This window comes from Sardina pilchardus, chromosome 9 (assembly GCF_963854185.1).
Source record: "Sardina pilchardus chromosome 9, fSarPil1.1, whole genome shotgun sequence".
In the NCBI taxonomy this organism is placed as follows: Eukaryota; Metazoa; Chordata; class Actinopteri; order Clupeiformes; family Clupeidae; genus Sardina; species Sardina pilchardus.
Genome location: NC_085002.1, coordinates 4,629,882 through 4,646,533, shown reverse-complemented (window position 1 = coordinate 4,646,533; position 16,652 = coordinate 4,629,882). Strand labels below are relative to the sequence as shown.

The 16,652-nt window shown below is 46.6% G+C and overlaps 1 protein-coding gene across 1 annotated transcript in view; it reads right to left on the bottom strand.

Annotated features, from left to right (window-relative positions):
- erc2 (ELKS/RAB6-interacting/CAST family member 2) overlaps positions 1–15,160 on the bottom strand; it is a 56,032-nt gene extending 40,872 nt beyond the window's left edge. Inside the window, exon 1 of the mRNA XM_062544914.1 lies at positions 14,462–15,160. Within this exon, the coding sequence (XP_062400898.1) occupies positions 14,462–15,160 (699 nt within the window). The remainder of the gene's footprint in view (positions 1–14,461) is intronic.
- Positions 15,161–16,652: the final 1,492 nt, after the last annotated feature.

The window sequence follows — 16,652 nt, the reverse complement described above, 5'->3', positions numbered from 1 at the left end:
CTTTGCAAGGTTTTGCTGACAATATTGAGATGTAATTCAAATTGTAATTTTGAAAAATTGCAAAAGTACCTGTAATTGAATTACAAATGTTTCTACAGTAACTGTAATATATTACTGTTACATTTATTTTGTAATTTAATTACGTAACTCAATTACATGTAATGCGTTACTCCCCAACACTGCACATACACAAACATATACACATATATACACATACTCACAATACACGAGCACGCACGCACATTATTCACACACACGCACACACACACACACACACACACACACACACACACATATGCACACACACCCCTACACACATATTCAAACAGAGGCAGTGGTGTGCAGGCAGAGCTCTCTGACTGCAGTGTCCAGGCCTGGGCTGCGTGTGCTGAGACTAAGCTGGCCTGGCACTGCTCGCCTGCCACGGCTTCTCTCCTCGCTCTCCTTCGCCCTGTCTGCTCCAGCCTGCTGCCTCACTCTCACTCTCTCTCTCTCACACACACACACACACACACACACACACACACACACACACACATATCTCGCTCTCCTTCACCCTGTCTCGTGCAGCCTGCTGCCTCACTCTCTCTCTCTCTCTCACACACACACACACACACTCACTCTCCTTCGCCCTGTCTCCCCCAGTCTGCTGCCTCACTCTCTCTCTCTCTCTCACTCTCTCTCTCTCTCTCTCACACACACACACACACACACACACACACACACACACATCTCGCTCTCCTTCGCCCTGTCTGCTCCAGCCTGCTGCCTCACTCTCTCTCTCTCTCACTCTCTCTCTCTCTCACACACACACACACACACACACACATATCTCGCTCTCCTTCGCCCTGTCTGCTCCAGCCTGCTGCCTCACTCTCTCTCTCTCTCTCTCTCACACACACACACACACACACACACACACACACACACACACACACACATATCTCGCTCTCCTTCGCCCTGTCTGCTCCAGCCTGCTGCCTCACTCTCTCTCTCTCTCACTCTCTCTCTCTCTCACACACACACACACACACACACACACACACACACACACACATATCTCGCTCTCCTTCGCCCTGTCTGCTCCAGCCTGCTGCCTCACTCTCTCTCTCTCTCTCTCACACACACACACACACACACACACACACACACACACACACACACACACACATCTCGCTCTCCTTCGCCCTGTCTGCTCCAGCCTGCTGCCTCACTCTCTCTCTCTCACACACACACACACACACACACACACACACACATATCTCGCTCTCCTTCGCCCTGTCTCGTGCAGCCTGCTGCCTCACTCTCTCTCTCTCTCTCTCACACACACACACACACACACACACACACACACACACACACACATCTCGCTCTCCTTCGCCCTGTCTGCTCCAGCCTGCTGCCTCACTCTCACTCTCTCTCTCTCACACACACACACACACACACACACACACACACACACACACATATCTCGCTCTCCTTCGCCCTGTCTCGTGCAGCCTGCTGCCTCACTCTCTCTCTCTCTCTCTCTCACACACACACACACACACACACACACATCTCGCTCTCCTTCGCCCTGTCTCCCCCAGTCTGCTGCCTCACTCTCTCTCTCTCTCTCACACACACACATACACACTCACACATCTCGCTCTCCTTCGCCCTGTCTCCTCCAGTCTGCTGCCTCACTCTCTCTCTCTCTCTCACTCTCTCTCTCTCTCTCTCACACACACACACTCACACATCTCGCTCTCCTTCGCCCTGTCTCCTCCAGTCTGCTGCCTCACTCTCTCTCTCTCTCTCACTCTCTCTCTCTCTCTCTCTCTCACACACACACACACACACACACACACACACACACACACATCTCGCTCTCCTTCGCCCTGTCTCCTCCAGTCTGCTGCCTCACCCCGCCAGCCTTTCTGCTCCACCTCCTGTGCCCTCTCCGCCTGGTGTTCACTCTCTTTCTCTCTCTCTCTCTCTCTCTCTCTCTCTCTCTCAGCCCTCCTCCACCCTCCCCCACTCGCACCACACCACCGCCACCTCCTTTCATCTTCCTTTTACTGCCACTGATCTCCTGTAGGACTCAAAAGGAGGCGAAGGAGGCGAAGGAGGCGAAGGGAGCAGGGGAGGCAGCCTCCTCCCAGCTCACACCTATCCGGCTGTCTTCTGCGCAGCAGAGCTGTCTTCGCTTCAAAGAGACCGTTGGGGGTTTCTTATGTGAGAGTTTGCCTCAATGCAGCACACTGCATAGACAGATTATGGCAACGCGATACAAATACAGTACAAACCTACAGTATATGGTGGGTAGGCATTATGGCTCAGATAGGACTAGACATTGAATGAACCGGCCTGGTTTGAGAGTCAAACAAACAACAATCTAAAACGGATAGTTCCGGTCCTTGATTATGCATGTTCGATGCTGTTGTAAAATCCAACACAAACATACACCTTGACCGCATTTCGTTTGATAGTAATGCGCTAGCACAACTAACACAAAGTTAGAGTAGCTGCCACTCGATGTTGCATGGCAACAATTCAGATGGAGGAAATATATATTTCTATACTATCTATGAATCGTTACCTTTTCCGTTGCTGTGTGTTTGTTTTATGAAATCTTGTCAGATACAGTACAGTACTGTAGATGCAGTACAGTATCCGCTATGGTGTCGTGCCTAACAACACCCCTTAGCTGCTCTAAATCAGTGTAAACTACGGCCTCTCGGGGCTTATTGCTTACAGCTACGTTTCTGCATGTCCACTTTAAAACGTTTTGAAACAAAAATAATAATAATAAAAAAAAAACAGTGTAGTAGTGTAGTACTGTAGATGCCCTCTGTGTTTCTAAGAAGTGTCATAGCTTCGGAGGCAGAACACAGAAGACAGCTGCGTCTACATATTTGCTCCCTAGAGAAGAGAGAGTGTGTGTGGCCCTTTGGATCACATCCAGCGGACTCAGACTGACCAGGCGGGCGGGCAGGAACGGACCCTGTGGTGCAACACAAACGGGTTTCGCCACGTCGAGCGGCCGTCTCATCCTGTCGCTGCTCGCCAACCTCGCTCCGTGTGGGTGTCATCGGAGCGGCTTCAGAGGGAGCCATGCCATGCATGCGCCACACTCTGCCCACTCGCGCTACCGCGGGCTCCCAGCAGGGGCGCCATTGGACACGTGTGTTTGCTGTGTGCGAGTAAACAGGGCCTGGAGCCAGAAGCGCTTTGCAATGCAGATCCGCCGACAGCCCCTCTCTTCTCTTCTCCTCTCTTATCTTCTCTCCGCTTCTCTTCTCTCCTCTTCTCTCTTCTTCTCTCTTCTCCTCTTCTCTCCTCTCTTCTCTTCTCTCCTCTTCTGACTGAGACACGGATATGAAATGGCTTCGTGCTCACTGAAAGCATCCTACATTTCATGCACGACGTGCTCTTTGAAGCGCGTGGTGAGAGTGAGGTACAGGGGCGTTCATATATGAGCCGTGCTTGATCTGCTGCATGTGGAACATTTCCCTGCAACGAATGCCTGAAGACATGCAGTGTTGAGGTCTAGCATGCTATTGATACTGCAGCTGTAAAAGCAGTTGAGCCCACAGCTGGTTAATACGGCGTTAGACTCTGCAGTGTGAGGTGTCGTGTACAGGTGTTTCTGGTCTCCGTGTTTCTGCTGCGTTATGAGTGTTGACATTTACTGAGTCAGTGTAGTGTTGCATGCTTAACCTTACAGGGGAAATATCCCCCGAGCGAACGCAGTTGGAAAAAAAAATGTCACCCAACACATTTCAGCCGAATAGAGAAAACCAACATCCAACCGAGAGCAGAGCCGCAAATCTGGCATTCGCATGTCTCTACCAAGTCAAGAGGAAGAGGAACATGATTTGGGTCCATAGTCACGACGTCCTGATTCCTCAGTCTAACAGGCAAAAACTACTGCTGCACCAAGCACTCATTCGGAATCCAGCATCAGTTAGTTCCAGTGCAGTGCAGCCTGATTCAAGGATAAAGAAACCGTGTTATGGCAGCTACTGCCGTCCACTCAAGCTGTGACAGAAGTTAAATTAGTGTTAAATTACTGCTGTTCGCACTGATCTTCAGCTGTCTCTGCCCTGTTCACATCGCCGGCTTTTCATGTGTGGACACAGCATCGGAGTCAAAGACCGCGCGTCACAGCGTGTTAGCCTCTTAGCCGCGACCTCTCCCTCGTGTTCCCAAGGTGAACCTGATTTCTTCAAGTAGCCGTTGTTCCAGGGACAACTGCCTAAAGTTGTTCCAGGTACAACAACTCTGTTAACCAATCACTGCTATGTGATGTCATCAATGTGCGACTTCACCCCCTGTTCAAAATTTCCCTCCCGAAATCAACATCTTTCCAGCTCTGTGTCGGTAAGTCATTGCACTGTTTCTTCTCAACAATTTCCCATGTAAAATAAGCGACTCAATGTGCATTTTCAAAATTATTTATTGTAAGAATGTTGTTTTGGTGCCAGTTTAGTAAGGAGTTTTCGAGTTCAATTCACCTTTTCGTTATAGCCCATATCTAAAGATATCCGTTAGCTGCTAATGGTAAGCATAGTGTTCAGTCAAATTCAGGCAATATTGTAATGACATGTATGTTTACTCCTCCTTAATTTAGAAATTTTAGCATGAGCTTGTTAATAGCAATTTGTAAACTACCACAAGCTTTTATTTTAACCTTTCAATATGTTTGAATTTGCAATGTCATGTAGATTTAGTCAGTTAGGCTACTTGGCTAGAAGCACAGATTTTGGACTACTATTCTCCGATTAGTCTCTTATTAGTGGGCTAAAATCTTTATTTAGTGTACATTAAGAGTTGATACTTATTTTGATCTGCGGAGCGTGCTATTGAGGCAATGTTAGTACAGGTTCATCATTGATCAACCCGGACCAACATTGATCCTGGGCCGTCATTACCATGTTGACCCAGGAGCAACATTTTCTCATTGACCCTGAGCTAACGTTACCATGTTGACCCAGGAGCAACATTTTCTTGTTGAGCCTGGGCTAACGTTACCATGTTGACCCAGGAGCAACATTTTCTTGTTGAGCCTGGGCTAATGTTACCATGTTGACCCAGAAGCAACATTTTCCTAACATTGCACAATTACTGTTCTTTTCAGGGACGCAAAAAAAGAATGTGCCTGCTATCTTAAAAGCTTTACCCAAAAAGAAAAAAACCAGGACAACAATATTCAGTGCCCTGTCAGAGCAGGAAGCAAAGGAGCTGGCCAATGGTTTTGCCACTAGACTGGCATTGGATGTTACTGCTGACACAGTCTGTGACAGAGTGGATGCTGCATCTGCTGATGTACTGTAACTAAGGGCGTATTCACACCAGGAAGGTCCGTTAGTTCACTTATTTGGTCCGGACCAATTTTCTTTTCTTTTTTTCTTTTTTAGTGCGGTTCGCTTTCACACCGTGATTAATTGCAACCGGACCAGAATTTATAAACAAAAGCACATGTGCTAAGGTCGTTCAACCATTGGCTGGTAAACGTGTAGGTGGGGTGAAGAATAGGAAGCCAAAGTCAAAGTTGGCCCACGTAAATACTATGTTTGCATACTGTACTCGTTATTATCCTAGCAATATAGTTTATACAGTTACAGCTTTGCAGAAGTGCTTGAGCGTCAAGACCGTTTGATGCAAGTTTAACAATATCATGCTCGTAATTTTGCAACAACGAAGACGTGCAACAAAACAGCTGAGAAGAGCTCTCATGTGTGTCCAACATGCTAACAGCAGGCCTACGGAAGACGGAACGGGTAGGAGATGCAAAATCAAATTATTGTTGGCAAAAAAGCGTTAGCCCACTGCTGCTTACAGCTGTTGTGCGTCACGGGGCTATCCTACATTTCCCATAATGCGCAAAAACTACGGGAGCTCGTCAAATCCAAAAAAGGTAGATTTCTGTAACTGGGTCGGATCGAGGTCGGTCTGCTTTCACACCATAAACGAACCGCACCAGGGTTCGATAGGAACCGCTCCGAGACCACCTCCTCAGCTGGGTCTCAGTCCGCTTGTTTTGTCCGCACTAGAGTTCGAGTGATTGTATTCACACCAGTCAAAAAGGTCCGAACCAAGCAAGAAACGAACTTGAGTTCGTTTTAATCGAACTAAACAAGGCAGGTGTGAATACCCCCTAAGTGTTCTTCCATCCTAGACTAACACTACACTTTCCATTTTCCAGTTACACTGACCCACTACTGTTTTATACTTATGCCTTATTCTTTATTGCATGAAAATGAAATGCACTGTTCTTTGAAGTCTTCCTGTTAGAGTTCATGAAAACTACTGTTACTGTCTAGTGTTATCCAAAGTTGTCTTTTGTAATGAGACAAAATGCACTCTTGTTCTTCAAAGTCTTATTTTTCATATTCTTACGTAACATTTGCGTATCCTCATTACAGGAAGACACTTCAGAAATTACAAAGCAACCTGAAAGCAGCCTTGACGGAATCATCAATTTGGATCTCCAGCTTTGGATGCTACTATGTCTTTTCTTATTGACAAGCTGGACAGGGTTGGCAAATGAAAGGCACTAGTTGTCCTTTTAGTTGTGTTTTTTGTTGTAAAGCCACATTGTTTTTTGTCTTAAAACCCCCAGTTGTGTTTCAGTCTAATTAAATGTCATATTATTAGATGTAATTGGGCTTTTTGTCTTTGTTCATACAGGACATCTGAATCAATGAAAGACAATTTTTCATGAATATTTTCATAACATTTGGGGTATTTCATTTGACTTTGTGACACCTATGGTCTTCTGTTAAAAAACAACTTAAACATACGTAACTAAATTTGATTCCAGGCACATACAGTTTAGTTACTGTATAGTTTTACCTACAGATCAGCTGATCAGATGTGCAGTATAAGTGCACTTACACAGACATAAAAACACATCCCACTTTCTCTCTTTGCTTCCTGTGGCAAACTTCAAATAGGCTTGGTTCAGTGAGGCCTGTATAGGCCACTACACTACAACTTTAACATTTGTATTATTCATGAGAGCATTTTTTATACAGAGGTCTATCACAAAGTGATTGATAACATTCAATATCTTTAATTGAAAATGCTGGAACACCAAAGTAACCCTGAAATTAACATTACCTTATTACATACCTTAATGGGTAAAGCTGAGGTAAAAGTAGAGGTCTAGGGAATTTTAGGTTTGAAGAATCATGGGCCAACGGGCTGTAAGAAGAAAGAGTAGGCCTGTTCCTCATCTCTCAATTACATGTCTATCGGGTGCTGTGGTGAAGGTTATTTTTAAAGCAACACGAAAGAGTTTTTTGTACCTTAACCCGAGTCTAAATCCCCCCCTGGGGATTTGAAAAACTGTTCCAAACTTACATCTCAATCTCTGCTAGTTTTTGTCCTAGAAACATAATTTATAAGTGACACCATCAGAAACTTTAAATCAACTAGTTTCCACTTTACTCTCATATAATTATTGTGGAGGACCTCTAGAATATAACCATATGTGCCACTTTAGCATTAGATGTTTTTAGTTAGATTAAATATTTAAAAATCTCAAGGTATAGCTGACTGCCTCAAAGTGCGTGAAAAGGCCCCGGATCTCCCAAATGTTAAAATAATGTTTCCAAAATCATTTCAGCGGTTCATCAACTCGTAACAGGGTGAACGGCACTTCTGCTTTCACTCTGCGTCCCTCTATTGGCTATAACCGCACTATGTAACTTTACTAGATCGGGTAGCGTATTTGTAGTTTGATGAAATGAGACATAAGAAACTACAAATTTGACTTGCTTCAATACATAAAATCATGCAACATACTCCACCTTGTCTGTGGACGTCGCTATTTGCTGGATAAACAAATAGCTAGCGTATGACAGATATGCCCCAATTATAAACAATTTGACTCAACTAAGTGTATCAGTGTAAGATACGGTTACAGCACAATCATTCAACAATTACCAATTATTTGATTACTGATCTGAGCACAGCTTTTGCCCTGGATCTCACCACAGTCAAAGCAATTTCCAGTGTGGCATTAACAGGGTGGGATGCATATGGTGTAGATAAAAAGATCTAGGACACAATCGGGTGAAAGAAAAAAAGGCTAGTTTCAACAACAGATACATTCTCCTTAAAAGCATGTATTCCAGGGTATTAAATACATTTTAATTTTTTATGAAATAAAAAAAATCCCCAAAAAGGAGGCATGACAACATCTCTATATAGGTTTTCCCTTGCTTTCGTGACCATTCATTGGCTTGGAGGAGTATGATGTCTGGTTTAAGTCCAAGAGTGATCCACTTTTCAATCTTCAGAATAAGGTCTGGATGAATACGATGTCCGTGGCCATCCTCTTTTAAAAGTGGGTTGTGCCCACTGTTATCGTTGCACGTTCTCTGCACTACCACTTTCAAACCTTTATGATCATTTCTGACTTTGAATGAAACGTACGCTTTGCATCCAGTGACTCTTTGGCTTTTTACAGACACAGGACCAGACCTTGCACAGTGAAACAAATACTGTAGCATCACCTTTTTTGGTCACTGAAACTGGAATAGCATGTTTTCCTGAAAGATGCTGTGTTTTCTTCATTATTAATCTTTCTAATATGTGCCTGTTCATCAACTTCTTTCAGAAAATGGATATGAAGCTTGGTGTTTTTCCTTCTTTCCCTCTTTTTTTCTTCTTTAAAAACTGCTTCCTTGATTATATCCTCCATCTCTGAAATGCACACAACACACAAATACCACTGTCAGTTACTGAGTACGCTAACTTAAAGGTAGGGCAAGAAATGTTTTCTTGGAGCACTTTACTATATTGATATAAGATCCCATTCACACCGGGATTGCGGCCAATTAATTGAATACTCTGACAGGGTATACATATTGAAGTCTAGTCCAAGCAAAGGGTCAACAAGAAAACATTGTTCTGTTAAAGGCTAACTCTTTACTATCAATGTTTAGTCCAACGCATATAAGCAAATAAACTGGCACAAATAGTTAATGATAAAATGTTGCTCCTGGGTCAACATTGTAATGTTAGCCCAGGCTCAACGAGAAAATGTTGCTCCTGGGTCAACATGGTAATATTAGCCCAGGGTCAATGAGAAAATGTTGCTCCTGGGTCAACATGGTAATGACGGCCCAGGATCAATGTAGTGATGTTGGTCCAGGTTGATGAATGATGAACCTGTACTAACATTGCCTCAATAGCACCCTCCGCAGATCAAAAGAAGTATAAACTCTTAATGTACACTAAATAAAGATTTTAGCCCACTAATAAGAGACAATCGGAGAATAGTAGTCCAAAATCTGTGCTTCTAGCCAAGTAGCATAACTGACTAAATCTACATGACATTGCAAATTCAAACATACTGAAAGGTTAAAATAAGAGCTTGTGGTAGTTTACAAATGGCTATTAACAAGCTCATGCTAAAACAGCTATTCTAACAGCTATTGAGGAGTAAACATACATGTCATTACAATATTGCCTGAATTTGACTGAACACTACGCTTACCATTAGCAGCTAACTGATATCTTTAGATATGGGCTATAACGAAAAGGTGAATTGAACTCGAAAACTCCTTACTAAACTGGCACCAAAACAACATAGTTCTTACAATAAATAATTTTGAAAATGCACATTGAGTCTCTTATTTTACATGGGAAACAGAAGAAACAGTGCAATGACTTACCTACACAGAGCTGAAAAGATGTTGATTTCGGGAGGGAAATTTTGAACGGGGGTGAAGTCGCACATTGATGACATCACATAGCAGTGATTGGTTAACAGAGTTGTTGGACCTGGAACAACTTTAGGGGTGTTGTCCCTGGAACAACGGCTACTTGAAGAAATCAGGTTCACCGTGTTCCCAACACCTGGGGTCGTCCAGGAGACGTTGCCGAGACGATCACCCACAGCGCTGGCTGCAGTCAGAAGCCATCCCATAATTGACGGTGTGATGTGCCCTTCAACTTTCGTAGCTGGGCGCAGTCGGGCCCAAACATTTGCCCCAGTGTCCGTGGTATAGTGCCCAGTGCCACTCTCTGCCCGTGAGCATGGCGGGACAAATGAGCAGCAGCGTGATGGCAAAGCCCAGCTGTTCGCCACGTGCCCGCACACACACCTCATTCATTAAAACTGTGCCTCCTGGGAGATAACGAGCGTCTACTCTACGACGGCGTCAGAGGAGAGCCTAGCGAAGAGGGAGACGAGATGGCGTAGAATGTGAGGGAGCCACCACCGCATATGGCCTACGTGCTGCGCTCTCATCATTCAGCCCTCTCGGTCCTCAGACGTGCTGCTCACACACACACACACACACACACACACACACACACACACACACACACACACACACACACACACACACACACACACACACACACACACACACACACACACACACACACACACACACACACACACACACACACACACACACACACATCAGTGTTCACAACTACAGCACATAGCCCTTATGACTGATCTGACTGAGAGAGAGAGAGAGAGCAAACCACAAATGAATGTCAGGTTACACTGGACCAGCAACTGCAATGCAAGTATAGCCCTCCTGCTTAATCAGGCTGGGATATCAAGAGTCAGAAATACCTGAGGTGTGACGAATGTGTTGGGCATTCATATTTTCACAGGAAGATAGTTTCATTGCCACGGTTTTACACTAATAATTATTATTACCAGTTAGATTGGGAGGGGAGAACTCAGGAAATTGGCCATTTCTAATCGAATTTCTACTCTTCTGGTCTTTGCTTTACAAGGGAAATAAAGTTGATTGTCTGTTCTGAGGTTTATGAGTTAATTTCAGCCAGGACTGCCAAACTGACTTCTGCAATTCGATCTGCCAACAGTGTTAACAGCAGAGTACAGGAAAAAGGGAATTCATTTTCCCAGACAAAATGGAGGCACTGAATCAGTATTGATATGCACTAAGGTGCAAAATGAGTGGCTGCCTTGTTCAAATATAAGGAAGGTGAACAACTACAGTATAGCAGAACAGATTCCATACATTTACATGAACAATAATACCAGAAATATGAACAACCATACCACATCAGATTCTGTAGGCCTACATCAGTTAAAAATACACCCACACTGACAATACATAATATGTTAAGTGCATGCCTAACGCTACACAAACCCTGGCACATTCACACACAAAAGGCACAGAGAAATACACACACACACACACACACACACACACACACACATACTGTATACACACATACAGTAACACACACATAACTGTACATCTACTGCCTCTCTCACACACACACACACACACACACACTCACAGGAAACGTGTGCTTAGCCTGCGGCTCAGCTTGCGAAGGCTATTAGCTCTGCACAGACGCAGTAGCTTCTCAGCTCCATGGGCATCCCCTTGCGGGTCACTGACTTCTCCCGATGCCTTTCGCCGCCGCTAGCAGTGCTCTTTAGCAGCGAGAGAGGGCACAGAAATCAGACCCTGGCCTGGATCCATTGGGCTGATGAGACGACGGATGAGCAGACAAGGGGTGCGGAGATAACCCAGTCCCAGGCCCACTCAGCTCTGCTAGACAGACAGAGCTGTTCCCTTCGGGATAAACACTCAATATTTTGGAGAGCCGCGTGTGTATTTTTAGTCCGAGGATAGATAACTATGACCAATGAAATCAGATATGCGTGTGCTTGCTTAAAGCAGATGGAGACTCCCGAATCACACATGTACACACACACACACACACACACACACACACACACTAACGAGCATGCCATGCAAACAGGCTAAAATAATGAGATGAATATACCCTCTCCCCCAATACACACGCACGCACTTACACAGACACACAGACACAGACACAGACACACACGCACACACACACACACACACACACGCACACACCCACACACACACACACACACACACACACAGACACAAGGCCTGGGAGGTGACAGGACAGTGCTGTAACCTTGAGAGCTAGCGGATGTGGCGTGCCCCTGCTGAGCTGAGTAATGTGCCGCTGCCTATCTGAGGCTGTGGACGAGCGTAAGAGCCTGGGGGGGCGGGGGGGGGGGGGCGGGGGGTGGGGGCAGCCACAGGCTGACTGACCTGCATGCACAATCCCATCCCAGGTACGCTCCACAGGTTCTGCCCACACGGCGCCGGCCGCTCAGTCCCGGTGGTCCGCATATGCCACATGGCAATGAGTAAGCTGAGCCTTCAGACTACAGTACGGCGCATTAGTCACGGGATGCACGCTGCTGTCTGTTCCTCGGAGTGCTAAACTGTGCTGGACGATGCCGTGACCTTGAGAGTTAGCCAATGTGACGTGCGTAGCTCCGCTCTGTCAACTGAGGTTTTAGCTTTCAGTGCTCTTTCCTCTCCCCCTAGTCCTCGGTGTGCCATATTTCCTGTCTTTAATGCATGCTACTGGACACACTAGGGATGGGCCACATCCTATCATTATCAATATACAGGTAGGATTCCTCCCCATCACAAGAATATAAATTATATAGATCTTATCTTAGATATATTTTTATATGTGCCATTACTGCCAAAGATATCATGACATGACATGACATAAACGTGATATAGTTTTAAGTCTATATCGACGCACACACCTACTACATACACATATATGCATGTTCTGCAAATCTTTGCTTCAACAGCAGACAGGTCAGTGAATGGAATGTGATTTCCTACAGGAGTGAGACAGACAGGTCAGTGAATAGTATGTGATTTCCTACAGGAGTGAGACAGACAGGTGGAGGGAGATGAGAGACTGAGAGACAGGCAGCATGACAGAGGAGAGAGACAGCGCATCAGAGTGGGAATAGTCTCCGCAAGAGGAGAGACAGCCCATCAGAGTGGGAATAGTCTCAGCAAGAGGAGAGACAGTCCATCAGTCCATCAGAGTGGGAATAGTCTCCGCAAGAGGAGAAAAGTTAAAGAACGGGAGAACCAAAGGGGGAGAGGAGAGTTAAAGAACAAGAGGACTGAAAAGGAGAGGAGATAAAGGAGAAGAACCAAAATGGAGAAGAGTTAAAGAATGAGAGAACCAAAGAGCAGAGTTAAAGAATGAGAGAACCAAAGAGGAGAGTTAAAGAACAAGAGGACTGAAAAGGAGAGGAGATAAAGGAGAAGAACCAAAATGGAGAAGAGTTAAAGAATGCGAGAACCAAAGAGGAGAGTTAAAGAACAAGAGATCCAAGACTTCAGAGGAAGACAAGCAATGAGTGAGGAAACGTACGGGATGAACAGATAGGAAGAAAGGTAGATAAGACTGCCCCCCCCCCACACACACACACACACCACCACCACCACCACCGCCGCCAAGAACGTTTTGTCCTTGACACCACTCTTGCAGCCCTACAAAGACGCCTCACAGTGAGTGATGTAACTAGGCCACGTCTCCTCACTCGCATCGCATCCATGCAGAAAGACAGAGTGATAGAGAGAGAGAGTGAGAGAGAGACAGAGTGATAGAGAGACAGAGTGATAGAGAGGGAGATAGAGAACAACAGCGAAAAAGCAGAGGAAGACCGTTTAAAATCAGCTAAGGGTCACCTGTGGTAACAGCTAATGTCACCTGTAAACATCAGTGAGACGCTCGCAAAAACAACACAGTGATTTCATCCCACGTCACCAGAATAATCGTCTAAGACATAATTAGCTTCAAGTGGCTGTTTACCCTCATCGGCCAAATGGCATATTTGTGGATATTTCACCTCGTCTGCCAAAATATAAAAAATAATCCGGTATCTATCCCCAGTAATCCTGATATCGCCACTCATCAAGAGCATGGGATAATCCTACAAGCTTCCAGCACTAAACTGTAAGCCACTGACACATTGCAATGACCAGATGTTTAAATACGCCATGAAATTGTAAAAATGTGGACAAATCAGAATAGTCATTTGCCACAACACAGCAAAACATAGCCCTTCAAATGTCCAGTGAATCCATCCAAATCTGTTACAACCGCTCCTCTGCAAACTGGCTAGGCCAATCAGCTGTTGAAGTGACACTGGCATCAAAAGACAATTTAAAAAGGTAACTACTGTGTTCTTTGGGTTCTTTCATGTCTTGATGTCTTCACATTTGTTTTATATCTTTATGGATGCAATTACCCTAGTTGACACTAGGACAGAGCCTGTGGTCTTCATTGTATAGAGATCTACTGTATGCTTCACATGGTGGCTCTTACAGTAAATTAATCATTCCAATAAGGGGTTTCACATGAGCAGACAAGCAATTAGTCAACAGCGGAGACACAGGAAGACAGCGTGGACGTACAGTACACACACCAGACAGGTGAAATCGTGTGGACGTACTGTACACACACCAGACAGGTGAAATCGTGTGGACGTACTGTACACACACCAGACAGGTCAAACCGCGTACAGTAGAACACAGAACGCAATGCCCTACTGGAAGAGAGAGAGACAGAGAGAACGTGAGCGAGTGGGAGCGGGATCTCTGACCTGGTTCTCCTCGTGGGTGACGCGCATCTGCTCCTTGAGCACCGAGGTCCTGGCCGCCTCCTCCTTGCGCATGACGCGCTCCTTCTTGAGCTCGGGGCTCCAGAAGCTCTTGATGCTGTTGGCCGAGGAGCCCAGCTTGGTGTCCTTGAGGTCCAGCTCGCGGCGCAGCAGCTCGTTCTCGCGCTGCGTGTCGCGCAGCTGCGCCTGCATCTCCAGCAGCTCCCCCCCCCCGCCGCCGCGCACCGCCTGCCGCAGCAGGGCCGACGGCGTGCCGTGGTGGTGGTGGTGCAGCATGTGCAGCGAGCCCAGGTCCGCGCCGTAGCCCAGCAGGTCCAGGTGCGAGTGCGGCAGGCCGGCCGTGGCGATGTTGGGCGTGCTGCCCATGGCGGTGACGCGGCCGCCGTAGACGCGGCTGGTGGAGCGGCCGAGCGTCATGGTGCCGCCGCGCGGGTAGGTGGCGTGGTGGCCCCCCGTGCCCAGCCCCTCGTGGTCGCTCAGGTACATGGGCCCCGAGGTGGCGTAGGCGGCGTTGAGCGACTGGATGTTCTCCATGGAGAGGGTCTTGTGGCCGCCGCCGTGGCCGCCGCTGCCGCCTCCGCTGTGGGCCCGCCGGTGGCCCAGGCGCGGCGAGCGCGGGAGTCGGGGCGAGCGCGCCGGGCTGCTCTCCAGGTGGCTGACCGTGCGAGCGCTGCCGTACATCTCTAGCGCCTCCCGCCCAACGCCGCCTGCGACTGCGCCTGCGAGTGCGAGTGTGTCTGCGTCTGCGTGGGACCGGGAGCGTGGGACGCCCGGGGAGGGTGTGTGAGGGCGACTCTGACTGCAGGTGATGCCCTCTCACTGCCACTCATCAGCCGCCTGCTGCTGCCTGACTGCCTGCCTGCTGAGAGAGAGAGAGAGAGAGAGAGGGGGAGAGACAGGGGGGGAGAGAGAGAGAGAGAGGAGAGAGAGAGAGAGAGAGAGAGGGAGAGAGAGAGAGGGGAGAAGGAGTGAGACACAGTAGGAGAGGAGGAGAAAGAGAGAGAGAGGGGAGAATGAATGAGACAAAGAAGAAGAGGAGAGAGAGAGAGAGAGAGAGAGAGAGGGAGAGAGGAAGGTGAGAACAAGTGAGACAAAGAAGGAGAGGAGGAGTAAGAGAGAAAGAGAGGGAGGTGAGAACGAGTAGACAAAGGAGAGGAGGAGTAGGAGAGAGAGAGGGAAAAAGAGAGAGGGAGGTGAGAATGAGTAGACAAAGGAGAAAAAGAAAGTGAGAGAGAGAGAAAGAGAGAGAATGAGTGAGAGCACAACAGAGATAGCAGTTTCTCCAGGTGGTACTGCTGTGTGTGTGTGTGTATGTGTGTGTGTCTGTGTGTGTGTGTGTGTGTGTGTGTGTGTGTGTGTGTGTGTGTGTGTGTGTGTGTGTGTGTGTGTGTGTGTGTGTGTGTGTGTGTGTGTGTGTGTGTGCAGCATTACTGCTCCAGTGGGCCAGAGGGCTGCAGATCTCTGGGCTGATGGAGTTGCCTGCTGTGGGCCTGGTAGGTACTATACTAGGCTATACTATACTAGCACGGCGCTAATTCAGCTACGGGAAGCCTGCTGGGACATGTCACTATCCTTGGCTTTCCCCTCATGATGCACTGCTCCCATTCTCATTAGCTTTGACCTACTGTTGAGCAATGACACACTTCCTGTAGCTTCACACTCAAATACACACGGCCATGTGCATACTACCACACACACACACACACACACACACACACATACGCTCACACACTTTTTGATTTAAAACTTCTAACTTCTAATTGCAGTTATGTAATGAACAAATATTATGAAAAGTACTTGCGGTTTCTTAATGCTGGCTGGTAAAAAGCATATAGAAAAACTCTCAATCATATCAACTCTCAACATTTAATCAAATGATGTGCAACAGCCTCTTGTACCGAATTATAGCCATGGCGATATCCTCCACCACTACCACTCCCACTCATGTCATATTGCTTAAATATAAAATTCTGCACCCAAATAATGACTGATCAGATACAAATGCAGTGCGAAACTCCCCAGGATCGAATCAGAAAATGTCAGTTAATCTTAAATACAATCTCTCAGGTCATACCAGAGACTTGATTTAAATCTCAATGCAGTATGAAGTCTAAAATGTTGGGTGTAGTGATGTCTCTGTGTAACTGACAACTGAGAATTAGTATTGGTGTGT